Consider the following 26,577-nt stretch of genomic DNA (forward strand, 5'->3'; position numbering starts at 1 on the left):
TTTTGTTTGAGTCAGTTTAACACAGGGGCGGGCAAACTTTTTGGCCTGAGGGCCGCATCAGGTTTCCGAAACTGTATGGCAGGCTGGTTAGGGGAGGCTGTGCTTCCCCAAACAGCCAGGCGTGGCCCAGCACCTACCCCCTATCGGACTCCCCCTGCTTCTCACCCCCTAACAGCGCCCCCAGGACTCCTGCCCCATCCAACCCCCCCGTTCCCTGACGGCCCCCCAGGAACCCTGCCCCATCCACACACATCCCCTGCTCTCTGTCCCCTGACCACCCCTGGACCCTCCATCCCTAACTGCCCACCACCGCCCCATCCAATCACCCCTTCTCCCTGTCCCCTGACCGCCCCCGGAACCCCCACCCCGACTGCCCCCTGTTGCCCCATCCAACCTCTCCTCTCATTCCTGACGGTCCCCCCCCACCAGGATCCCTGCCACCATTCAACCCCCCATGTTCCCCACCCTCTGACCGCCTCGACCCCTATCCACACCCCCGGCCCCTGACCACCCCCCGAACTCCCCTGCCCTCTGTCCAACGCCTCCTGCTCCCTGCCCCTTGCTGTGCTGCCTGGAGCACCGGTGGCTGGCGGCGCAGCGGCATCACAACAGACGGCTGCGCCACGCAGCACAGAGCACTGGGTCAGGCCGGGCTCTGCAGCTGCGCTGCCCCAGGAGCTCACAGCCCCGCCGCCCAGAACATTGCACCGGCAGCGCAGTGAGCTGAGGCTGCGGGGGAGGGGGACAGTGGGAGAGGGGCCAGGAGCTCAGGGGCCAGGCAGGAGGGTCCCGCGGGCCATAGTTTGCCCACCTCTGGTTTAACACAAGGTTATTTCATTCATCATATTACTTTCTAATCAATCAATCAATCAGTTAGTGTTATTTTGCTTTTTGTTTGGGATTTTTTTTAACTGTAAAACATAAATATCTTTCATTTTGTTCATTTTACATTGTTTATGCAATGTGTTAGTAGGTTATTTGTCTTGGAGCACTGAGAGAACTAGCACACTGTTGGGCATTAGACGTAGATGTAAAGAAGCGCTTCCTGCATGTAATTCAGCATGCCTATTAATAGTACCTATCTAGTTAATGGACTGTCAAGGTTCCTCCCCCACTCTGAACTCTAGGGTACAGATGTGGGGACCTGCATGAAAAACCTCCTAAGCTTATCTTTACCAGCTTAGGTCAAAACTTCCCCAAGGTACAAAATATTCCACCCTTTTGTCCTTGGATTGGCCGCTACCACCACCAAACAAATACTGGTTACTGGGGAAGAGCTGTTTGGACACGTCTTTCCCCCCAAAATACTTCCCAAAAACCTTGCACCCTACTTCCTGGACAAGGTTTGGTAAAAAGCCTCACCAATTTGCATAGGTGACCACAGACCCAAACCCCTGGATCTGAGAACAATGAAAAAGCATTCAGTTTTCTTACAAGAAGACTTTTAATAAAAATAGAATTAGAAATAAGAAATCTCCCCTGTAAAATCAGGATGGTAAATACCTTACAGGGTAATTAGATTCCAAACATAGAGAACCCCTCTAGGCAAAAACCTTAAGTTACAAAAAAGATACACAGACAGAAATAGTTATTCTATTCAGCACAATTCTTTTCTCAGCCATCTAAAGAAATCATAATCTAACACATACCTAGCTAGATTACTTACTAAAAGTTCTAAGGCTTCATTCCTGGTCTATCCCCGGCAAAGACAAAATGTAGACAGACACACAAACCCTTTGTTTCTCTCCCTCCTACCAGCTTTTTGAAAGTATCTTGTCTCCTCATTGGTCATTTTGGTCAGGTGCCAGCGAGGTTACCTTTAGCTTCTTAACCCTTTACAGGTGAGAGGAGATTTCCTCTGGCTAGGAGGGATTTTAAAGGGGTTTACCCTTCCCTTTCTATTTATGACACGCCCCCCAAATCTCAGCTAGGGTGAAACACTGGCTGGGATTTCTTCCTGGAGCTCTAGGAAAACAGAGTTAATAAGACACATGCATCTCTAAATATGCTACCAAGTACATAAAGACTAACAATATTTTCCACATCTCAAGGACGATTTTAACCAGTTGAGTCTGGGAAACTTTCACGTGAGAGTGCATCAGCCACTTTGTTAGAAGCTCCTGAGATGTGTTGGATGTCAAAATCAAAATCTTGGAGAGCTAAACTCCACCGAAGAAGTTTTTTGTTAGTTTCTTTGACGGTGTGAAGCCACTTCAGTGCAGCATGGTCGGTTTGCAGGTGGAAACGCCGTCCCCAAACATATGGGCGTAGCTTTTCCAGAGCGTAGACAATGGCGTAACATTCTTTTTCAGTGATTGACCAGTTGCTTTCCCTCTCAGACAGTTTTTTGCTGAGAAACACTACAGGGTGGAATTCTTGATCAGGTCCTTTCTGCATTAAAACTGCTCCCACACCACACTCGGATGCATCTGTGGTTACTAGGAACGGTTTGTCAAAGTCTGGGGCCCTTAGTACAGGGTCAGACATGAGTGTCGCTTTAAGCTTGTTAAAGGCCTTCTGACACTTTTCGGTCCACTGCACAGCATTTGGCCGTTTCTTTTTGGTTAGGTCTGTCAGTGGGGCAGCGATTTGGCTGTAGTGCGGTACAAATCGTCTGTAATAACCGGCCAAGCCTAAAAAGGATTGAACCTGTTTCTTTGACTTTGGGACAGGCCACTTTTGGATAGCATCCACTTTGGCCTGTAGGGGGCTGATAGTTCCTTGACCCACCTGGTGTCCAAGGTAAGTCACTCTGTTTAGGCCTATTTGACACTTCTTAGCCTTAACAGTTAGTCCTGCCTCCCTTATGCGCTCAAGGACTTTTTGTAGATGTTCCAGGTGGTCTGCCCAGGAATCCGAAAATATGGCCACATCGTCAAGGTAGGCGACTGCATATTCTCCTAATCCCGCTAGGAGACCATCTACAAGTCTTTGGAAGGTGGCGGGTGCATTTCGCAGCCCGAAAGGGAGTACATTAAATTCATACAGCCCGAGATGTGTGGTGAAGGCTGACCTTTCCTTGGCAGACTCATCTAGCGGTACCTGCCAGTACCCCTTGGTTAAGTCCAAGGTAGAGATGAACTGGGCCCGTCCCAGTTTCTCTAATAGTTCATCTGTGCGTGGCATTGGATAGTTGTCTGGGCGAGTTACAGCATTTAGCTTACGGTAGTCCACGCAAAAACGTATTTCCCCATCTGGTTTGGGAACTAGAACCACTGGAGATGCCCATGCACTTTCAGAGGGGCGGATTACACCCATCTGTAACATATCCCGGATCTCCCGTTCTATAGCAGTTCTAGCTTGAGGAGACACCCGGTAAGGTTGGACTCTAATTGGGCGAGCATTACCTGTGTCAATGGAGTGATATGCCCGTTCAGTCAGTCCTGGGGTGGCTGAGAACGTTGGCGCGTAGCTAGTGCACAGCTCCTGGATCTGCTGTCGCTGCATACGCCCAAGGGTCATGGAGAGGTTCACCTCTTCCACACCACCAGCACATTTCCCTTCGTAGTAGACACCTTCAGGCCACTCAGCGTCGTCTCCTCCCTGGGCTGTAAACTGACAAACCTTTAATTCTCTGGAATAAAAGGGCTTTAGAGAATTAATATGGTACACCTTAGGCTTTCGGTTGGAGGTGGGGAATGCTATGAGATAATTAACAGCTCCCAGGCGCTCCTGGACCGTGAACGGCCCTTCCCACGATGCTTCCATTTTATGGGCCTGGAGCGCCTTTAAGACCATGACCTGGTCCCCTACTTTGAAGGAACGCTCTCTGGCATGTTTATCATACCAGGCTTTTTGCTCTTTTTGAGCATCCTGTAAGTTTTCTTTAGCAAGGGCTAAAGAGGTTCGGAGGGTGTTTTGTAGGTTGGTTACAAAGTCCAGAATGTTAGTTCCTGGTGAAGGTGTAAATCCCTCCCATTGCTGCTTCACCAACTGCAATGGCCCCTTAACCTCACGGCCATATACAAGTTCAAATGGGGAAAACCCTAAACTGGGGTGTGGTACAGCTCTGTAGGCAAAGAGCAACTGCTGCAACACTAGGTCCCAATCACTGGAGAGCTCATTTACAAATTTACGTATCATGGCCCCCAAAGTTCCATTAAACTTCTCCACCATGCATTTGTTTGATGGTGGTAAGGAGTGGCAACCAAGTGATTTACCCCATGAGCTTCCCAAAGGTTTTTCATAGTTCCTGCCAGGAAATTAGTCCCTGCATCTGTGAGGATGTCGGAGGGCCAACCTACCCTGGCAAAAATGTCTGCTAGTGCCTGGCACACACTGTTAGCCCTGGTGTTGCTTAGAGCTACTGCTTCCGGCCATCGGGTGGCAAAATCCATGAAAGTCAGTATGTACTGCTTTCCTCTGGGTGTCTTTTTCGGAAAAGGACCCAGAATATCCACAGCTACTCGCTGAAATGGAACTTCAATGATGGGGAGTGGCTGGAGAGGGGCTTTGACCTGGTCTTGGGGCTTTCCCACTCTTTGGCACACCTCACAAGACTGGACATAGGTAGAAACATCCTTGCCCATTCCCTCCCAGTGGAATGACCCCCCCCAAACGGTCTTTGGTCCTGTTCACCCCAGCATGGCCACTAGGGTGATCATGGGCTAAGCTCAAGAGCTTGGCCCGGTATTTAGTTGGAACTACCAACTGTCTCTGAGGATGCCAGTCTTCCTGGTGTCCACCAGAAAGAGTTTCCTTGTATAAAAGTCCTCTTTCTACAACAAACCTGGATCGATTAGAAGAGCTGAGAGGCGGTGGGTTGCTCCGTGCCGCCGTCCAAGCTCTCTGGAGGCTTTCATCTGCTTCCTGTTCGGTCTGGAACTGTTCCCTTGATGCTGGAGACATCAGTTCCTCATTGGATTGTGGACCTAGGCTTGGTCCCTCTGGAAGTGATATAGGGGATGGAGCTGTTTCTGTTGACTGTGAACCGCTCTCCGCTGGTGCACTATGTTGGGATTCAGGCTCCGGCTGAGCCTCTTGTGTAGGGTTATCGGCTGCTACCAGTTCAGGGTCGGTGGGGCCCTCTGGTGTTGAGGTTGCAAGTACTGGATTCAGTGCTGGCAATGGGTCTGGTGTTGGTTGTTCGGCTGGTTCCGGTTCTGGGACTGGTTCCGTCTGGGTCTCTGGGACTGGATCCACTACTGCTGTTGCAGACATTGGTCTGGGGTCCGGGTCCATCACCTCTGACCGGGTCCTGATAGAAGTTTCCGGAACAGAGCTAGGCCTCACGGCTTGTTTAGCCTGGCTGCGGGTGACCGTTCCCACCCTCTTGGCCTGCTTCACATGATTGGCCAAGTCTTCCCCCAACAGCATGGGGATGGGATAATCATCATAGACTGCAAAAGTCCACGTTCCTGACCAGCCCTTGTACTGGACAGGCAACTTGGCACTTGCTCCTGATATCCAGGCATCCCAATGTTTCACAATGTGGTAGGCATGTCGGGTAAATGACACGTCTGGTTTCCACCTTAGGGCTCTGAACCTCCGACGAGACTGCTCGGGTGTTATCCCCATTCTGACTCTTGCCTTGGATTTAAACAGTTCATACTTGTTCATGTGTTCTTTAGGCATTTCAGCTGCTACCTCAGCTAAGGGTCCACTGAGCTGTGGCCTCAGCTCTACCATGTATTGGTCAGTAGAGATGTTGTACCCAAGGCAGGCCCTTTCGAAGTTTTCTAGGAAGGCCTCAGTATCATCGCCTGCCTTGTAGGTGGGGAACTTTCTGGGATGGGAAGTGGTACTTGGAGAAGGATTGCTAGGGTTTGTTGGGATATTCTGCTGAGCCTTTATCTTCTCTATCTCCTCCACATACTTCCTCTCTTTTTCCTTCTCCTCCAGTTCTTTGTCCCTTGCTTCCATAGCTCTCCTGTGAGCAGCCGCTTGGTGTTGTTCTGCCTCTTTTGCTGCCTCTTTCGCTGCCTCCCTTTCTTGTTCCTTCTCCTCCTTCTTCAGCCGCATGAGTTCTATCTGTCTTTCATGTTCCCTTTGTCTTTCCTCAGCCTGAAATCTGGCTAATTCCAGCTGTAGTCGAGCCGCGGTTTTGGTCATTCTAACCTCTCTGTTTTTAACTAACTTTACACCCAAAGTTTAGAAATAAACAAACAAAACTTGGCTGTAAAATTTTGCTGTGCTGGAATAGAATACCTATTCTCTGATAGTGATTGTCAGCCTACAGAAAAAGACAATTCCCTTGTCTCTGCTCTGGGCCCAAATCAAAGCAAAAAACTTCCAACTACTTGGAAACCTGTTTACCCAGCCCAAAGAAAAAACAAGTTTCCTTTTTAAACTTGTGCTCCTTGTAAAAACTCAAAATCCAAAAAAAAAAACCCTGCCACTTTTGTCTCCAGGCAAATGGGTAGAACACCCCCCCTTCTATTTACTTTTAGGGAAAAAAAAACTCTGGGTTGGAAGACTGTGAATTTCCCTGCAGGAGTTAAGTACCCTGCCTCCAGGCAAAGAAAACCTGCAATTCACAAAGATAATCCCCTTTTGTCTCTGCTTGGCCACAAAGCAGAGAAAAAAACAAGCTGCTTTCAGTTTCAGCTGCTTCTGGACTTCCTTTCCAAAGGAAAGAGAAAAAAATCTCCTTTTTAAAAATCTGTATTTCTAGTTCAAAAAAATCTCAACTGGATCTCAAAATGATTTCAGGTTAATCCCACCACTCTGCCACCATGTCAAGGTTCCTCCCCCACTCTGAACTCTAGGGTACAGATGTGGGGACCTGCATGAAAAACCTCCTAAGCTTATCTTTACCAGCTTAGGTCAAAACTTCCCCAAGGTACAAAATATTCCACCCTTTTGTCCTTGGATTGGCCGCTACCACCACCAAACAAATACTGGTTACTGGGGAAGAGCTGTTTGGACACGTCTTTCCCCCCAAAATACTTCCCAAAAACCTTGCACCCTACTTCCTGGACAAGGTTTGGTAAAAAGCCTCACCAATTTGCCTAGGTGACTACAGACCCAGACCCTTGGATCTTAAGAACAATGAACAATCCTCCCAACACTTGCACCCTCCCTTTCCTGGGAAATGTTGGATAAAAAGCCTCACCAATTTGCATAGGTGACCACAGACCCAAACCCCTGGATCTGAGAACAATGAAAAAGCATTCAGTTTTCTTACAAGAAGACTTTTAATAAAAATAGAATTAGAAATAAGAAATCCCCCCTGTAAAATCAGGATGGTAAATACCTTACAGGGTAATTAGATTCCAAACATAGAGAACCCCTCTAGGCAAAAACCTTAAGTTACAAAAAAGATACACAGACAGAAATAGTTATTCTATTCAGCACAATTCTTTTCTCAGCCATCTAAAGAAATCATAATCTAACACATACCTAGCTAGATTACTTACTAAAAGTTCTAAGGCTTCATTCCTGGTCTATCCCCGGCAAAGACAAAATGTAGACAGACACACAAACCCTTTGTTTCTCTCCCTCCTACCAGCTTTTTGAAAGTATCTTGTCTCCTCATTGGTCATTTTGGTCAGGTGCCAGCGAGGTTACCTTTAGCTTCTTAACCCTTTACAGGTGAGAGGAGATTTCCTCTGGCTAGGAGGGATTTTAAAGGGGTTTACCCTTCCCTTTCTATTTATGACATGGACTATATAGCGTTACCATGGTACATATGGCAGACACTGATATCTGTTGTAGGAAGCACATCACTTTCATAACATTCCAGTCCAATGTAGTTGATTACATGCAAAATTCAAACACAGCAAAATTGGAATTTCATTTTAAATGCATATTATTGAATTTTTTTGGTATTGAATATGTTTTGTTCAAAAAGTCTAGGAAATTACAAGAACTCTCATCCGGCAAACACCGCTCATCTCATATTAAATTATAAAGTTAACTGCATTAAAGTCAGATTAATGATCAAATCTTTGTCACATCAAAGTCAATGGGCGTTTTGTCACTGACTTCACTGAGACCAGAGTTTGGTCCAGGATGCTTGTATTCAGTTTGCTTAAACAAAAAAAATCATAGTTAAGACCACTATGTGCTCAATTTTGCCTTTGATTTTAAAAATAGTTTTTGTAGCTTCAAAAGTAGGTGCAGGCTCTTTTCACTTTGCTTCCCATAGGACAGCCACAAACAAGCCTAATACCTAATTTTCAAATGAAATGGAGCTTTTTCAAAGCTGTCATTGCATCTGGCTGGCTCTTAAAGTGAATGATTACAAAATGGCATGTAGGAGTTGAATAATCCCTCAGGAGACCACAAAACCTTGCAGACTTCTTCTATGCGTGTGCCCCATGTTTTTCTAAATGATAAAGTGAAATCATCATGCTAGTGTAAGTAGAAGTGGTAAACTCCTGGGCTTACATCTTGCTTATTAAGGCCATGTCTACACTACCACTTATGTTGGCAAAACTTTTGTCTCTCATGGGTGTGAAAAAACATCCCCTCTAGGTGACATAAATTTCGCCAGCATAAGCGCTCTTGTGCACTGCACTATGTCAGTGGGAGAGCGTCTCATGCCTACATAGCTACTGCCACTCATTGAGCTGGTTTTATTTTGTCAACTGGAGAACTCTCTCCCCTCAGCATTATGCAGCTACACGAGTGCTCTTACAGCGGCACAGCTGTACTGAGTGCCACTGTAAGCTTGTAAGTGTAGACATGGCCTAAGTTTCAGGACAGTACAAATTTTTGTGGACAATTTATAAATCCTATTATAGGGCCTGAGTTTGAAATGCTGACCGACCCTTAATTATTGTAGTAGTCAGATATACGTTACTCTGTCCCTTCAGCATTCCTTCTCAAAAACAGATTCCGGGACAAATTCTTTCCACTTTATTCACGCAAGGAGTCCTATTGAAGACCTTGGGATTGGGAATGTGAAGGCTCAGCCCTAGGTTTGTGAGGTCCTGTGCAAGATACTTGAGAAGAGGTTGGATTGGTCTGTTAGAATTCTGTAATCTCTCTTTCATATAGGAGGTAGAAGGAAAGGATTTCAACAGCTGATAGATGATGATGGATCAGGGGGATGGAGAAGACCTGGGGTCCATATTTATCTTTCAAGGTTGTGGAGGGAGTCATTGAAGGTGGCTGTACTTGCCAAGATGAACACTAACAAAGATGCACTGCTCCCCTTCCCACTCCCATAAAGTACAGGGCCCTATCAGCCATTCAGTTAGCACATGGCTAGGATTAGCCTGCAGTCTGTGGGGAGAGTGCATACAAGTGTATATGCCTGCTCCCGTTCCTTGTCAGAAGTATCCCATGAAGCACTGTGCTATAATGACCACTTTGGAGCACTGCAGAAACCAATTCAAAAAATTCCGTCATATCCAAGGAACAAAGACCTAAATGTGCAGTTATAGGAAAGAATAAGTGTCAGAAGGTTCAATGGCAGGAAGGGGGATTTAAATCACTAAATTTTAAGAAAATGACTTAAATCATGACGAAGTTCGTAAAAATAATTTGATAATCTGTGCTAATGCAACTTTAGATTTCAAAATGTAATTGTAGATGGGAATCATCCAGCGAGGGTGTCTTTGGAGGGATCCCACTAGCATCTGTTCTTGGCCTAGTGCCATTCAGTATCTTTATCCATGTTGTGGAAGGAAATATAAAATCATTTCTGGTAAAGTTTTCAGGTGACATAATAATTGGTGGAATGGCAAATAATAATTGTGGGGACAGGCAAGTTATACAGAGTGATCTGGATTGCATGGTAAACTGGGCTCACTTGAACAAATTTGTGTTTTAATACAGCCAAATGAAAGGTCATATATACATCTTGGAACAAAGAATGTGGGTCAGACATGGGGTAGGGGGGACGTACTGTATTTTGGAAATCAGACATTCAGGAAAGAATGTAGGGATCATTTTAGATTATCATCTGTACATGATTTCCGAGTGCACTGTGGTGGCTAAGGAAGCATATTAAATCTTTGGGTAGGTAAACAGGGGAGTATCAAATAGATGTGTTATTTACTAGTGCATATGGCATTAATGAGACCATTACTGGAATATCATGTCTTGTACTGTGTCCCATTCTGGTTCCACTATTTGGAAATAATGCAGAAAAGAGCTTTGAGAATGATTTGCGGCCTGGAGAATCTGCCTTACAGTAAGAGATTAAAGTAGCCCCGTCTGTTTGATTTGTGCAAGATAAGGTTAAGAGGGAGTCTATCATGATGTATGTAAGTGTGTACCCAGGGAAAAGATTCTGATAATAAAGTGCTCTTTACTTTAGCAGACAAAGGCATAAGAAAATCCAATGACTGGATGCTGAATCTAGATAAATTCAGACTGGAAATAAATTGTACATTTTTAACAGACCTGTGTTATACAGGAGATCAGACAGGATGATTACCATGGTCCCTTCTGGCCTTAAAACCGCTGAAACAGAGAGTAGAGTTAACCATGGAAATAGGGTTGCCAACTTTCTAATCGCACAAAACCGAACACCCTTGCCCTGCCCCTTCTCTGAGGCCCCGCCCACCCCATCCCTTCTCTGAGGCCCCGCTCACTCCATCCCCCCTCCCTCTGTCGCTCGCTCTCCCCCATACTCACTTTCACCGGGCTGGGCCAAGAGGTTGGGGTGCAGGAGGATGTGAGGGCTCCAGGTCGGGGTGCAGGCTCCGGGCTGGGGCTGAGGATGAGGGGTTTGGGGTGTGGATGGGGGCTCAGGGCTGGGGCAGGAGATTGGGGTGCAGGAGGGAGTGTGGGCTCTGGTTGGGCGGTATTTACCTCAGATGGCTCCCAGCCTGGCAGCTCAGCGGGGCTAAGGCAGGCTCCCTGCCTGCCCTGGCTTCACGCAGCTCCCGGAAGCGGTGGCATATCCCAACTCTGGCTACTAGGCAGAGGGGCCAGGGGCCTCTGCGCACTACCTGCACCTACAGTCGCTGCCCCCACAGCTCCCATTGGCCGTGGTTCCTGGCCAATGGGAGCTGCGGACCTGGCATTTGGGGTCAGGGCAGCACATGGAGCCCCTGTGGCCACCCCTGCACTTAGGAGTCGGACATGCCAGCTGCTTCCAAGAGCTGCATGGAGCCAGGGCAGGCAGGGAATCTGCCTTAGCCCCCCTGTTGCACTGCCATCTGAACTTCTAGTGGCCAGTGGAGCTAACCAGAGCAGCCAGGGTCCTTTATTAATGGGGCATTCCTGTCATAAACTGGACACCTGACAACCCTACATGGAAACAACATCCTTTGGAATCTAGTGAATTCTCTGTCAGTCTAAGTTTTTAAATCAAATTTGGATGTCTGTTTCTGAAAGAAATGCTCAAAGTGAAAAAAAAAATTGGGTTTGATGCAGGAATCATTTGATGAAATTTTATGGCCTGTGTTACACAGGATGTCCGACTAGATGGTCATAATTGTCTCTTCTGGCCTTAATTTATTAATACAATTTATAATGAACTAAATTATAATTATTTTGGTTTTTAAAATGTCACTACTAGTATGATATCTTATTTTAATATGAGAAAAATATTGATAATTAAGGTCTTAATCCCACAAATATTTAAGTAGATATGTAGGTTTACTCATATTAATAGACCCATTATCTTCAATAGAACTTCTCATGATTAAAGTTAAGCATGTGCATAAAAGTGTATGCAGCATCAGGGCTACTATTGTATTTTTATTTTAAAAACAGTCTCAAACATAAAATCTTTTTCAAAACAGAAGCCTGAAGTTAACGTCCTAAACCCAATATCTAAGCATTTTAAAAGGTGGTTTTCAAAGGTAACTAAATGACTTAGGAATACAAGTCTGACTGGTTTCAAACTGAAAACCTTGAAGAAAGACTATAGCCCAGTCAAAGTGTGTCATCTGTCTTGATGTGCAGAAGTTCAGTATGTCAGAAAGTGGTGTTGGTTGTAAAAATAGCCCTGCTACTTCCTTATCAGTTTTGTATTTGAATTTGTGTTGATCTCACAGGAAGGATGTTAATGAGACACAGATTTGTCTTTGTCAATATAAATGAATGTTTTATATATCTTCTTAAAAATTTTATGTAAACTCTGAAATTCTACTAACAATTAGGAAACTAATTAAGAAACAAGCACGGAATATCCACCTTAGCAATTTAAGACTATAAAATGGGAAGAAAGTAAGATCTGGCAACAGGTAAACAAAAAACAACAACATTTTAATGGAGAAATCATTTAAACAAAATATTTTTTAAACAAACAAAAAAAATCATGATTGATATCCATCCTTGCCACTGGCTGGAGAAAAAAAAAGTGAATGATTCGCATCCAGTTTTCCCTTCTGTACTGCATTGTATCCTTCATTAGCAAGCAAGGCTCACAAAAGGAAGCAATTACAAGCATTAACAATGTACTAAAGGACCTAATTGATTTTTGATGTTTCTTATGTAATTTTGTTTACATTCTGTACCTTGGGAAGCTGCATATATGACAAAACTCTTGTGTAAATTACCCAGGGTGAACAAGGCAATATCTCTAAAATTTGAATAAATGTGTGGCTTCCTACTGCAGTTATTTGCATTAGGTATCAAATATATATATCCATGTACTTATTGGAGGAAAAAATCATATTCTGAAATGACACATTTAAATCTGACTAATTTCCTAAATAAAGCTAAAACTGGTTTATACAGTTCCCAGTTCAGTTCTACATATGTGTTAGCAAAAAGTTTAAATCTGTGGTCAGAGGTGTTTACAATGGAATCATTTATATTTACACGGAAAGAAAAGCACAGGCTGTTTGGGGAAGCACAGCCCTCCCTACCCAGCCCTCCATACAGTTTCACAACCCCGATGTGGCCCTCGGGCCAAAAAGTTTGCCCACCCCTGACTTAGATTGTTCGAAGTGATAGGTACAAGTCTTATTACCTTTATTCCCCTTCCCGTCTTCCCAGAACTAGTCATCTTTACTCACCCCCTGACTATCCAAGTCCCCCAGAAAACATGCCCTATTGTCAAGCTTATGTATATTCTGTCGCCAGGGCATTTCCTGAAGAATCTGCCCCTTGTGCTCCCAAATATAAGCCTTACATTTTAATTTCTAGTCTTTTTGGTTGTGAAGATAACCTTGAAATATGAACGGAGTGTAAACTGACATAATGTTGTCTTCCTGAATCTATAGGGAACTATAGGGCCTGTTATTAGATGGCTTTGTGTCTTCAGCTAATTTCCTGAGGTCCCTGTAGCTTGGGGGCAGACCTTGCTCCTCCTCAGGAGAAAGATTCAGAGGAAACTCTGCAAGATATCTCCCTCTTCACTCTGTCTTTTGGGTTTTCCTCTGGTAGACGGATGATTTAGATCATTGTTTTGTTTTTTACAAATGTACATGTATTAATAATAAAAGGCTGATACAGTAACACCAAATATTTCACTTGTTACAGTTAAACAGTGTGCCATCTGCTGGTGAAAAAATTGTCTGCTTTTACAGACGGCTGTAATGTAAATGAATGTTGAAAAATAAAGTGCCTGATTTTCAGGGCTACTGAGGAGCCACAGTTCCAGCTGAAGACGGTGGGAACATCACGTCTGTGAACACCTTTAAAATCATACCCAAGCTGTACAATTTACTGAATTGGATCAAAATTATAGTTACAAGAATGCACAAAGGGGCACTCTTATGGTGCCTGGACTGTTCTCTCCAGGGTTCCCTCACCTGAAATACTCATTAGAGATGATCTTATAACGAGACATCTGGCTATAAAATGTGTGTTTTTTCTGCTATTATCAGACTCAGCTATACATCACTTACAAAGTGCTGGAGAACTTAGGTTCCATTTGATCAGCTCTGGATGAGAATCTATTGAGTCTATGATCTCCTCTCTGGCCCAGATTTCTGAATTATGCAGGTGCCGTACCACTTCATAAGCAGCTAAAATACAAGTCCCCTGTTTCTTGATGTGTATAGTCTATGGCCCCAATCCTTCAAAGACATACCTGCATAACTAAATGTGAACAGTCCGACAGAGTCCAAATAGCCATGCTTTGGAGGATAGAGGTCTAAATTAGATCATGAACAGTACACAAAAGTAACAGAGAAGGGTAGATTCCTAGAGCAGATTTCTAGTTTATTACTTTCACATTTGTTGTTGGATACTTTAGGATTTTATTTTTCTAAAAAAATTATAGTTAAATTTACTCTTTATATTTGTTGTTCTAAAACTATAAATATAAATTGTCATTGAAGGACATTGTGAAAGGAGTGAGTTAAGGATGCCTTTAAATGGAGTGGCACGCAAGACAAAGGAAGCTATTCCAGCCATCAGGACAACATGGAAGATGGGTTGTAGATGAGAGAAAGAAGGCTACAAATAATATATTTACACTAGCATTTTCCTTAAATTTCCTTCCATCATATTACCACTGCTAATAATGGTGGGAGTGCTAGTATAGACTATCTGCCAGTATTTTAACCACTGTATTGTGTATGCTTGCTTAGAGCAGATCTAGGTGACATGATAGTTAAAAAGCCAGTAACCAGGTGTCCACAGTAGTGATCCCAAGATGGCTAGCCCCAGTGGATCTGCACCAGTGATTGTGCAATGGTGGAAAATTTGAAGGAAAATACTAGTGTAGACTCAACCAAAGGTGATAACTAGTCAGGAGCAGTAGTGAGCTGGAGCCGGTTCGAATTTAGAAGCCCTTTTAGAACCGATTGTTCCGCGAGGGACAACCAGTTCTAAAAGGGCTTCTAAATTTAACCGGCCAAAAGTAGCGCCTTAGGGAAAATTTGGTGGCAGCTCCCCGCCCAGCACCCGGCCCCAGCTCACCTAACCTCTGCTCCGCCTCTGCCTCCTCCCCTGAACACACTGCCCCGCTCTGCTTCTCCACCCCCACCCTGGCTTCCCGCGAATCAGCTGTTTGCGTGGGAAGCCAGGGCAGGCTGAGAAGCAGGCGGCGGCTTTGCACTCAGGCCCAGGGAGGCAGAGCGGAGGTGAGCTGGGGCAGGGGGGCGCAAGGAGGGCCACCCAGGCCGAAGCAGGTGACCTGGGGGGCGCGCACCCAGGCCCCAGCTCACCTCCGCCACCTTCGGCCTGAGCGGGAAGCTGCCGCCTGCTTCTCAGCCCTCCCAGGCTTCCCGCCGAACAGCTGATTTGTGGGAAGCCGGGGGGGGGGGTGCGTTCAGGGGAGGAGGTGGAGTGGAGGTGAGGTGAGCTGGGGCTGGGCGTGGGGTGGGGAGCTGCCGGTGGGTGCTCTGCACCCACCAAATTTTCCCCGTGGGTGCTCCAGCCCCGGAGCACCCACGGAGTCGGTGCCTAAGGCGCCACTTTTGATGTGATCAGTGGGGCGAGCAGCCGCTTCCCCTGCTCCCCCCAGTTACACTCCCCTGCACCTAGGAGCCAGAGGAACCTGCCGGATGCTTCCTGGGAGCTGCCCCAGGTAAGCACCGCCGGGACTCCCCGCCTCATCCCCTGGCAGGTCCCTCTGGCTCTTAGGGGTGGGGTGGGCACCCACTACGGTGGCCCACGAGACCCTCCTGCCCGGTTCTGGGGGCAGTCAGGGGACGGGGGTGGATGGGGCAAGGGTCCAGGGGGGGCATCAAGGAACACTGGGGGTTGGATGGGGCAGGAGTCCCGGGGGGCGGGGGTGGGCAACAACCCCCTCATGGGGTGAGGAGGGAACCGGATGTTAAGATTTTGGCAGCTCATCACTGGTCAGGAGGCTTCACTGAAGTCCGAGGGGCAATGTTTAGAAAGATACAAGAGCAGAGATGAAAGCAGGAGTGTTAATGTAAAGAGCCTTGCTGGTGAGGCTGAGAAATTTGAACCTAGTATGAATGGTGAGAGGAAGTCAATGGAGGAATTCATTTAAGCCGGGTTAAGCTGATCTGATCATTGATCAAGAGAGATGACTTTACTAGTGGCATTTGATATGTACTGGAGGAGAGGCAAGTCAGAGGTAGGGAAGCCAGGGAGAAGGAGCTGCAGTAGTCAAGTAGATAATCGACTATGGTAGGGCCAAGCGTTAGTGATCTAAGTGCAGGAGAAAGGACAGATTTTAAAGGTGTTTTAAATGAGGAACGGATAGGATATGGCAACAGCCTGGATGTGGCCCATTTTATTTATCGTAGGGAACAAATAATCTGTGTGTATAGTAGACATTCAGGATGTGCATATGTAGTAACCCAGTTCACAATGTGTCTCTCAAATTATTTAGTTGCATGTGAAAATTAGCAACAGATATATCCTGTCCTTTCAAGAGTAATAGCTTTTGCGGTACATCACAAAATGGATAGATGCTTTAGGCTAATGGACTTGATAGCTCCTTCCTTTCTCTATTCAGGGCTCCTAGGGAATAGTCAGAAGATTTCTATAGCATTTGTGCTTTGTTTCTGTAAAGTGTAACATGCCTAAATTTGAAATACACTGAAAAGCCTGTTAAACAGCTTGTATAATGGAAATATGCATTCGCTTAGTGTTAAGACATCCCAGGTTTGGAAATGCTGTTATATTATAAAATGGGCATTAGGAAAAGAAGATTCCCCACAGTGATGTTGACTATCTATTTAGGATCTATAGTATTTAATGAAACTACACAGAAAGAAATTTACTAATTTGCCCTCATTGAAATCGTTACACCCATCAAAAAGAAGAATGTCATAAAAATATCTTAAGATTTTCCCTTCTATTTTGATTTGTATTAACAGTTCTTTTAAATACTACAGCCTTTAAGAGCCAAAAGGGTTCTATAGTTTATATCTAGTTTTTAGAAATCATCAAATGCACACCAATTTTGTCATGTTCCCCTACCTTCTGTACTGTTACATTCCATGTGCCAGAAGCCACAAATATAGCCCTCAATTCTGAAAAAACTCACCCAAGTGCTTAACTTTAAGCATGTAAGTAGATTACTCATCTGGTTAAAGTTAAGCAGATATGTAAGTTTTTGCAGGATTGGGGCCATAACAGAGAGTTGCTCTATCTTAGCAGTTTCAGTTTGTTTCTCTGCTTGTACATGGAGCAGAGGTGCTGGGAAGGGGAAGCAGTGAGGGATTTGGACTAGGAAGGAAGGGTAAGCAATCAAAGAATAGGAGGGGAGTTAAAGACGAGCAACCAGGAAACAAGAGAGGATAGAAGCATTAATGAAGAATGGAAAAAAGATGCAGATGAAGAAAAGGATGGTTAGTTTTTGGTGTTAACCTGAATAGTAAAAGTTACATCCCTACTCCTAATGTGAAGGACCTTGAATTAGGGAATTAAAAAAACCCCACAATATTAAAAAAAATAAAATTTTAAAAATACTATATATCCCCAGATAAAGACATCTTTCTTTTCTCCACAATTTTTCAAATATCTTAATTATTTTTAATTAATATAGTAAAAAGCATAACGTATTTCATGGAGTGTAGTTGTACTGGAGACCGAAGAGTGCAGGTGTTTGAGATAACCACACTTATTGGTTACTTTCAGCCTCTTACCTCACAGAGTACCTGAGGTGTGTATACATCTGCTTATGACCATATACCTTGTCATATGTTTTTACTTGCACACAGTGGTGCCATGTATCAGTTGTAAGGCAATCGTTCACATGACCATTTCAGGCTCTCTTAACATCTACAGGTGAGAGAGAATGAGCTAGTTCAGCCCTTGACAATGATCATATGTTCCTTGAAATTGGCTGCAAATTATGATAGTCAATAGTAAGTGGAGCAGGTATGGTACCTTCACTTCCAGAAAGAAATCTTGTTTTACAAGAGTCTTGTGGATTTTTTCTTTTTCTTTGTTTTATATTTTAAATTCTTGGGGTTAGCCACATAGAGTGGAGGCTCAGAGAATGTTATTGCTCATAACAATCACATATCTCCTTTTAAAAATTGCTTCAAAAATATGGAGTTTCACAGGTGGTGATTTTAAAGATCCTATTTACATAAGAGACAATAGATGGGATTTTCAAGTGCACTCAGTGTGCAGAGCACTTTTGAAAATCATACTGACTGTCAACGGGATAAAATATTGACCAGTGATCAACAGCTGCTGCATTTAATATTAAGACATTTATTTTCTGAGCAGAATATGTTGATTCTATGATGCTTATTCTCCTATTACTCCAGACGACCGGTACGAGAGTGAGTAGTTGCATCAACATTTGTCATAGAATAGCTGCACTGTGATTGTTTTAGATCTAAATATACCAAATGGAATCTCTGCCAGTCCATCAAACTGCTGGGAAGTTGAATGATTGTTTTTTTTTAATGACCTCAGCCAGTGCAATACCAGGTTATTTTTATACAGCATACTTTGAAACAAACTCCTTTTATTGGCAAAATGATTTCTTATTGGAAGAGAAAGCACAGATTGTTTCCTTAAAGTGTTCAGAATTTAGCAGTGTAAATTATGGACATGAAACTAAATTACATCAGCATCTATCATCTGAAAAGATTATACATACATCAGTCATTTGATGTAATGGATTTAAAGTCCTTACAATAAAACATTAAAACAAGTTATACTTTAGCCAAACACAAGTTTTTATTGGGCCCTATACAGGGGTAGCTGGGTGAAATTTAATGGACTGTGATACACAGGAGATCAGACTAGGTGATCTAATGATTCCTTCTGGTTTAAACTCTATGTATCTATGAAAACATCACAATCATACTTTGTATGCAGTGTTGTTATAGCCATGTCGGCCCCATAACAGTAGAGAGACAAGGTGCGTGAGGTAATATCTTTTATTGGACCAGCTTCTGTTGGTGAGAGAGACAAGCTTTCGAGCTTACACAGACTCTTCTCCAGGTTTGGGAAACATACTCAGGGTATGTCTTCACTAGCAACGTTAAAGCACTGCCACGGCAGCTTTAATGTGGCTGTGTAGTTGCAGCTCCAGCGTTGGGAGAGAGCTCTCCCAGCACTGTAAAAAAACCGTCCCCATGAGGGGAGTAGCTCCCAGGGCTGGTGCACTGTCTACACTGCCGCTTTACTGCTCTGAAACTTGCAGCGCTCAGGGGTGTGTTTTTTCACACTCCTGAGCAAGAAAGTTGCAGCACTGTAAAATGGCAGTGTAGACAAGGCCTCAGAGCGTCACAGCTAAATACAAGGTGGCACAGATTGTTTAGCATAAGTAGTTAACATATTTCAAGGGAACATTCCTTTGAAGGGACCATTCCCTATGCTAAACAATCTCTGCCACCTTGTATTTAGCTGTGACACTCTGAGTATCTTTCTCAGACCTGAAGAAGAGCTCTGTGTAATCTCGAAAGCTTGTCTCTCTCTCACCAACCGAAGTTGGTCCAATAAAAGATTTTATCTCACCCACGCTGTCTCTCTACAATCATACTTTGGTATTTAGTTAATATGGGAAGCTCATTGAACTATAATGATGTTCACATTATAATATTAAATAAAGTCCACCCTTCCAGTAATCTGATTGGCTGCCACAGATTCAAATTTCTCATAATAACTGATTTAAACAGACCATTGCAGCTTTGAAGAAACATGTTTTGCTTTATCCTGTTTGTCAAAATATGTATTTCCTTCTAATTGCTTAACATTTTTGTTTAAGTGAGCGAATACCCAGCCATTCCCAGATATGGTCCAGCAAGCCCATTTAAAGGACATTTAAGTACTCAGAGTAATGGTAAGTAATATGTATGATTTGATAAAAGGGTTGTCATGGTTGCTTTATATGGACTTGTTTATTTTCTGATTTTAAAAAAAAGTTATTTCATTAAAACCTTTGACTTAAACTTTTACTGAGGTTTTAATAATAGTAATATACAATTGTGCTTTACTGAAAGGACATTTGGTCTTTTCACAAGTGGGTTTTATGTGTCCTGGTGCTTTTTCTGGCTAGAATACATAAAATTACAGCTAAAAAGGTAAAAATACCACCTTTAAGTGTTATTTCTTATGAGCTAATGGCTCAAACAGAACGAATAATATGTATTCTAATATGATACTGAGTTTGTTTCCATTCAGGTGATGAAGAAGCTATGGCTCTCATTGAGCAAAGCACTTAAGCATATGTATAATAACTTTAAGATTATGAGTAGTGCCCTTTATTCTGTAGACCACTTAAGCATGTGCTTAAATGCCCTGCTAAAACTGTGCCTATGTTTATAGGAACTTCTTGAACTCTGTCCAATCTAAAATTTTTGTATCCTAAGGTATCTTAAACATGAATGTTTAAATAAAACATTCTGTTTAAATAAAAATAAATGATTGAAAATGGTTTAGGACTCTGTGGGACAAATCTGATCATGTAAGGTGCTGAGTGTGCTGAACTCCCACTAAAGTCAACATTTCACAGCATCAGGCCCTCACCCACAATATCCTGAGTTTAGGAATCTCTGTTTCCCATGTAACAGTTGGTAATATCTCTAAAACTTCTAACAATGTGGGTAACATTTTCCTGCAGACCCTCGCCTTGGGGACTGGCAGGTAAATGGAGAGGAGGGACAACTAACTGAATATTGTTTTTAAATGTATTTATTTATACTGATGAAATGTAAACATATATTCTGTTACTGGTTTGGAATAGAAGTTCTTAAAAGTTTGGGGTTGGATGGATGCGGTGGAAGTAATGGAAAACTTGGACTTTATCAACTCAGCATTTTAACTATGAAAATGCTACCAAACCAGCCCATTAATGTGGGAGAGACAAAGTGCATGGGATTCATGGGTGGAACACCTGGATTTGAGGCTGTCAGACACACACTATTCAGTTTTAAAGAGAGGGAAGGGAGCATTAGCACACTTTGGTGACCACCAAATTTCAGTTTGGTTTGTTTAGAGATGCAGTATAATCGTGTAGAAGATGGAATGAGAGTGCTTAGCCACTGGATCTGGGGCTGTAGTGCAAACCAACACTGCAGGGAAAGGAGAAAAGGTAGCAGGGAGAGATGACATCCTAGAATGAAGGAGTGAGTTAAAGCCTTGGTATCCTTTCCCAAAAGTACCATGATTCTGAAGTTGTTAGGAAAGACAAGTGTCCCCTTAGGGCATGTCACCTGTGACGTTGGGAGGCCAAAAGCAAGGGCAGGCCCATGCTCTGGTTCTTGTGGCCTGCATTATGTAACACCGTCTGCCATCTTTGCAGCTCTTGTTTGGAACTGTGTTTGGGTTTGAACTGTAATTAATTAATAACTATTGATCTTTGCACTACTTTTTATAACATTCAAATGTGTTTAATTTTTTAGCTTTTTGCATTGACTCCTCCCGGAGACTAAATAACCAGTACCTGATCAGGGATCACATGGCTGTTCATTATAACAAAATCCTTTCAGCCAAAGGTAAAAATGTCCAAACATGAAACTTCTACACACAGTTTTAGCTCCTTCCTTCACTTTGCATTAGAATAGACCTGTAACAAGAATTGGGTTGTGGAAAGTTTTGTTTTTGCTGGTTCTGTTCCTTACTGATGTCAGTTGGCTGCTTCCGACTAATAATAAATATGAAAAGTCATCCAGTAACTTTGTGTGTGGTTGTTTTTCTCACATTAACATGTTGTTTTCTTATTCATTCGGATGATGATAGAAAGTTACTACTTTGATTTCTCTTCATTTCACTCTGTTTTGTCGCTGATGCTAAGTAATATGTTTAGACCAAAAAAAAAAAAATCTTAATTAGGATAGAGTTGTGGCAGTAAACATAGATTAGTTACATCAGAATAAATGTAGAGCATTTCATCTTTTAAAAACAAACAAAAGAAACCCCCCAAAAGGCCTGATTTTCAAAGGTGCTAAGCACTCAGGGTTCTCATTGCACTCAGTGGAAGGGAGATGTGAGTGTTTTAGCACTTTGAAAATTTCCCCAAATGTTGGTAAATTAATATAATCTATTATTAATCTTTGTTATTCATACAGCAATAATAATGTGCATCGTTCTTTACAGAGAAGTAAATTCAACCTTTAGAGTACTGTTTTCACAAAGCAAATGTTAGGAAGTCTGGAACTTCAGAGTAAAGGTTCCACTCACAGCTTAATTCTTCTCTGGCAGAGGAATGAGCACTCATGAGAAGAATCAGGGAGATTGTTTTAGTTTGGGTGAAGATAAGGTTGGGTGAGTAGCTGTGATAAAATTGAGCTTATAATGGAAAGCTAGTCAACCACTGCCTCTTCATAATAGTGCAGTTTTATATTGGCTCCTTATGAACTAAGAATCCAACACTTTATCCTCTTTCTTGCCTCATCCATTTTTGCTTGTTGTGGGATGATGATCAAAGGAAATCAGGCTAGTGATTCTGCTAATCTTCAGTTATTAATAATCACTAAAACTCAGACTCAGAATATGAAGAAGAAGATAATGCCAATAACTATCTTTATTAGGCACAGAGGAAGCACAGAGGAAGCACAGCAAGGTGAATCAGAGGCTCCAGTGTGTGTTTTATTTATAATTTTATTTTTCTAAAAATGTAGTGGGAGGAAGAGTACTGACTCTTTGGCTTGTCTGTGCCAATATATTGTCAGTCTACGAGTTGATGTTGTTTAGCTATAGCTTTTGCTTTTCTTTGGATCTCTGCCAAGGCATTCATTTTTGCAGCTGCAGCATGCTTCCGAATACACACTCCTCTCCTGATTCATATTTGACAGAAATATACTATCATCAGTCACATTGCTTTAATATGCACTCATTCTCACCATCCATATGATCACAGTACGTGATATTATGAAAAGTTTTTATCTGCTTCTCATCTGCTACTGTGAGTTCTGGCTCTCACAATAATATATGGCAATAGGATGAAACAGTAGTTGCACCATTCTAACTTCCATATTAACTGAAATGCATATTTCTGACCAAATCGTTTTTAAGTTTGAATGTCACAAGCAACCTGCTCCAGTTATGATCTGAGGAGTTGCCATTCTCAGACATTATGCAAGCTGTCCCACAGATTTCCTTAACTTGCACAACTTTTTCATTTTAATCTCTTATTCCAGTTTGGAGAGGTTAACTCCCAAGTAGCTCTGTCTTATATTGCATTTGGAAATTTTTTGCACCAAAGCGCAATTCAGATTTCATACCAGCCACTACAACCTTCTGAAGCAATACCATTTCCATTTAAATTATATATAACAGCTAATTCCCTTTTTTGTATAAATTTAGTGCAAAATGAGTACATTTTGCTTAATTATGGCAAAACTATGCCCAAAGATTGAATATTACTGAAGTTTAGAAACTTGTGATGCTGTCCTTATGCAGTGTTTACAGTCAACCTTTCATTAAAGAATCAAGTGAAAAAAATTAGGTTGCAAAGCTCTGCCTACCTTTTTAAAAAGTCACATAATAGAATATAATGTACTGAATCTAGGGCAGTGACCCAAGGGTCATTGGGAATTTATTAAATATTTTGTGTGCATAGTACTAAAAAAAAAGTAGATTTTTGTGTGTGTTTGTTTTAAATTTCACAGCCTAGTCCCATGCTTCATGGCATAAACTGGTCCCAATCCTGCAAATAGTAATGCAGCGTTGGTGCGGCTGACTACAGGGCCATCCCAATAGCTGAAGAAGCCCTGAGGCCAGCCACATTGGCCGCTGCTCTGGCAGCCCCAGGCACCTGGTGCCCGGTGCTGCCCTGGAGCAGCGGTCCGGGACCAGCAGCAGTGTCGGCAGGGCCCCAGGCTGCCCCCCCACCCCCACAAGCAGCAGCAGGGCCTCGAGCTGGCCTCCCTCCAGCAGCAGGGGGCCCTGGGCCACGCCCCGCAGCAGCAGCAGTGGGGCCCATGCTGCCCCACCCTGGGGGGGAACAGCAGTCCTCAGGAGTGCCCCCCTCCCTGCAGTTAAGATTTAGTCACAGGTATTTTTAATAAAAGTCATGGTCAGATCATGGGGCCATGCTTTTTTGTTTATTGCCCATGACCTGTCCATGACTTTTACTAAAAATACCCATGACTAAATTGTAGCCTTACTCATATTTAACTTTAAGCACCTGAGTAGTTCTACTGAAATCAGTGGGATTACTCACATGCTTAAAGTTAAACACCCATATGGTTATAGGATCAGGACCTAGTTAAGCTCAGGAAGAAATTCCTCTCTCTTGGGATATATTATCACGACACTAGATGCATTATACTTTTCCACCTTCTTCCAGCCATTCTCAGAGACAGGGTACTGGATAAATAATTAGCATATTCCAATGTCATAATTCCTGTGTTGCTCCTCATCCATGCATCACTTAGGGTGACCAGGTATCCCGATTTTATAGGGACACTCCCAATATTTGGAGCTTTGTCTTATATAGGTGCCTATTACCCCCCACCGCCGTCCCAATTTTTCACACTTGCTATCTGGTCACCCTAGCATCACTGCACATATTCTTAGGGCATGCTTTAAAGACAGGAATATACAGGCTTTGTCATCCATTAAAACTCAAGGTCAGAATAAACATGTTTTTATTGAGTATGTTACACTGGGGAGCAATATCTTTGGAGATGTAGTTACAGGAAGTACCATACTTTAATTACACTTCCTTTTCCATAGCTGCAAGTGAATAGTACAGTCTGTATTTATAGGGAATGTTCATTAAAATGCATATTTCCTGTAAAATTCAGCATCAAGAATTTTTCTTTGACATTTAATTGAATCCATTAAAACAAACCAGTGGTCTGAATACACCATAAGCGGATACCACAATGAAAAATATAAACTGTTAGCCTTTAATTAAACAAGTCTTCCTTTAGTGATATTTTGCTAATATATTCTTCTAACCATAGCAAATATTAAGAATAGGATCTTGCATAACTCACTTTTATTTTTTTTATTGTTTTCAGCAGCCGTAGACTGTTCAGTGCCAAAAAGCAGGTTAACCAGCATCAAATGTAAGTATTTGCTATGAGATGTTAATTCTTTAAAAAGTTTTATAAAGTTAGAGTGTTATTTGCTATTAAGGCAACGATTTAATCATGGGTATTTTTAGTAAAAGTCATGGACAGGTCGTGGACAATAAACAAAAATTCATGTCCCGTGACCTGTCCATGACTTATACTATAAATACCCCTGACTAAATCTTGTGAGGGGGGCCGCTGGTGGAGGGCGCAGGTTGGGGAGGCACATTGGGCCAGCAGCACCAGCTGCCAGGTGCCGCTGACTGCGGTTGCTCCAGCTGGCCACCCCAGGGTCCACCCGAGCAGCAGCTGCTCCGGTCACCCCAGGGATTCGTGACTTCTGCAACCTCCATGACGGACATGGGGCCCTAGCTATTAATGAGACAACATTCAAATTTGAAGTAGGGGCCTCACAAATACAAGAAAAGTCCCAGTCCCCACCCAGAAGGGCACACAATCTAAATTCCTCACAATATAAGTGAGGCTCATAAACAGAAAAGGGAGGAAATGAGAGAGGATGCACAAGGATAACAATAAAAGGTCTCAGTTACTCAATAAGGCATACATATCTTCATGACTCTATAACACGCCTCATTCCCCTTTTTGTGGCAGTCTGTAATGAATTTAGCCCTAGTGAAATGCATCTAGCAAGTTATTGCCAACCTTGAAGTTTAAAGTCGTCTTCTTCCCCATGGTGGATGCAGCAGAAGCAGGAGCAGTGCAATATTCTCTCTCCCACCTCTCTTCCAATCTGTTACATCTCTGACCTTATGGCACCACATGTGGGGTGGGAGGGAAAATTTGTCTCCATATGCACTAAGACTCTCTATGAAGACTTTTAACAAGAGTGCCCATTCGTGCCAGTTCCAGAGGTGTTTTGGGGAAGTCAACACCCGCCAGGAACTGGACTGAGACCAATCAACTCGTTTCACAAAAACAATCATACAGCCATCAGGTGGTAACAACATAGGTCACTATCAACCCAGACTGAGCTGCAGTTATTACTATTGTCAGTTATATCTCTATATCAAATACTGTTTGTGATAAGAGAAAGGAGAAAGTTATTGTGACAACAGTGAAAGCTGAAATTCAGTGACTTCCAAGACATCAGCTTACTGACTGCTCAGATAAGTGTATCAGTCAAAGAGGCTAAAACCTCAGCTGCTTGTTAAATTAACAAACATATTTCTCCATTGTATTCTTGTCAAAATACATGCGAATAATTTGTGTAGCTGTTTCCATGCTTGTATTGTAATTAGTAACAAAAGATAAGATGATGATGATGATGATAAGTGACTTATTAAAGTAGTCATTTTGGATGGAAGGAGGCCATGGAATGTGTTTTCTACTCAGTGCAGAATCTAGACCCTCCTTCTCTGTACTTAGTCCGAGACACAGCCAAATCAGTGTGTTGTGAGGAGACAAGATACATGGTTCACACACCCTTTGGGCAGCAGTGCTCAGTTTCACTGGGGGCTGTTACATGTCCCTGTGGAATGGGTTTTAGGGATGTTAGGCAAGGAGCAAATCAGGGCCAAAAGGTCCATGACAATCTGTGGATTCATCATCTGTTGTCTTCAGAGGATGCAGCACAGGCTAGAACAGTATCACAAGGGATTATTACAGCCTCTAGGCTGCAAGAGCAGCTTCATATCCGCTATCCTGCAGATCACAGCTTGGGATGTAGGATTGTTCCTAGTGCCCCAGCTGTATGAATAGCTTCTCTGTACCAAGCATGGCTACTTCGGCTTGGTGTAGGAGGGAGGATTAAAGTGCTTGGATGGTTTTGTTTTGTTTTGTTTTGTTTTTGAAAAAAAAAAAGTTCCCTTCTGTGACTTCTCTTGCTGCCTCGGTCAGGCCTTGATTCTCC

At 43.1% G+C, this 26,577-nt stretch overlaps 2 protein-coding genes across 5 annotated transcripts in view; one reads left to right on the forward strand and one right to left on the reverse strand.

Annotated features, from left to right (window-relative positions):
• SPATA7 (spermatogenesis associated 7) overlaps nt 1-26,577 on the forward strand; it is an 87,524-nt gene that overhangs the window by 15,309 nt on the left and 45,638 nt on the right. For 2 of the 4 annotated variants that reach the window (XM_074956080.1, XM_074956082.1), the window contains exons 2-4: nt 19,451-19,525; nt 21,087-21,179; nt 24,654-24,701. The exons of 1 other annotated variant lie outside the window; for it this stretch is intronic. In XM_074956080.1, coding sequence (XP_074812181.1) covers nt 19,451-19,525; nt 21,087-21,179; nt 24,654-24,701 — 216 coding nt within the window. The remainder of the gene's footprint in view (nt 1-19,450; nt 19,526-21,086; nt 21,180-24,653; nt 24,702-26,577) is intronic. One more of the 4 variants, XM_074956081.1, reaches the window with a different exon arrangement.
• On the reverse strand, nt 1,702-6,564 carry LOC141989417 (uncharacterized). Its single transcript, XM_074956079.1, has 2 exons — nt 4,730-6,564; nt 1,702-3,574 (listed from the first exon to the last, which is right to left on the reverse strand). The coding sequence occupies exons 1-2, from the start codon at nt 6,049-6,051 to the stop codon at nt 2,059-2,061; spliced, it is 2,838 nt and encodes a 945-aa protein (XP_074812180.1). The 5' UTR covers nt 6,052-6,564; the 3' UTR covers nt 1,702-2,058.

Source organism: Natator depressus, chromosome 6 (assembly GCF_965152275.1).
Source record: "Natator depressus isolate rNatDep1 chromosome 6, rNatDep2.hap1, whole genome shotgun sequence".
Lineage (NCBI taxonomy): Eukaryota > Metazoa > Chordata > Testudines > Cheloniidae > Natator > Natator depressus.

Coding starts and splice junctions, on each gene's coding strand:
- LOC141989417 (XM_074956079.1), bottom strand. CDS start 6,051: ATGACCAAAACCGCGGCTCGACTACAGCTGGAATTAGCCAGATTTCAG. Junction 3,575..4,729: donor AGCTCTTCTAATCGATCCAG/GTTTGTTGTAGA, acceptor CTTTTATTCCAG/AGAATTAAAGGTTTGTCAGT.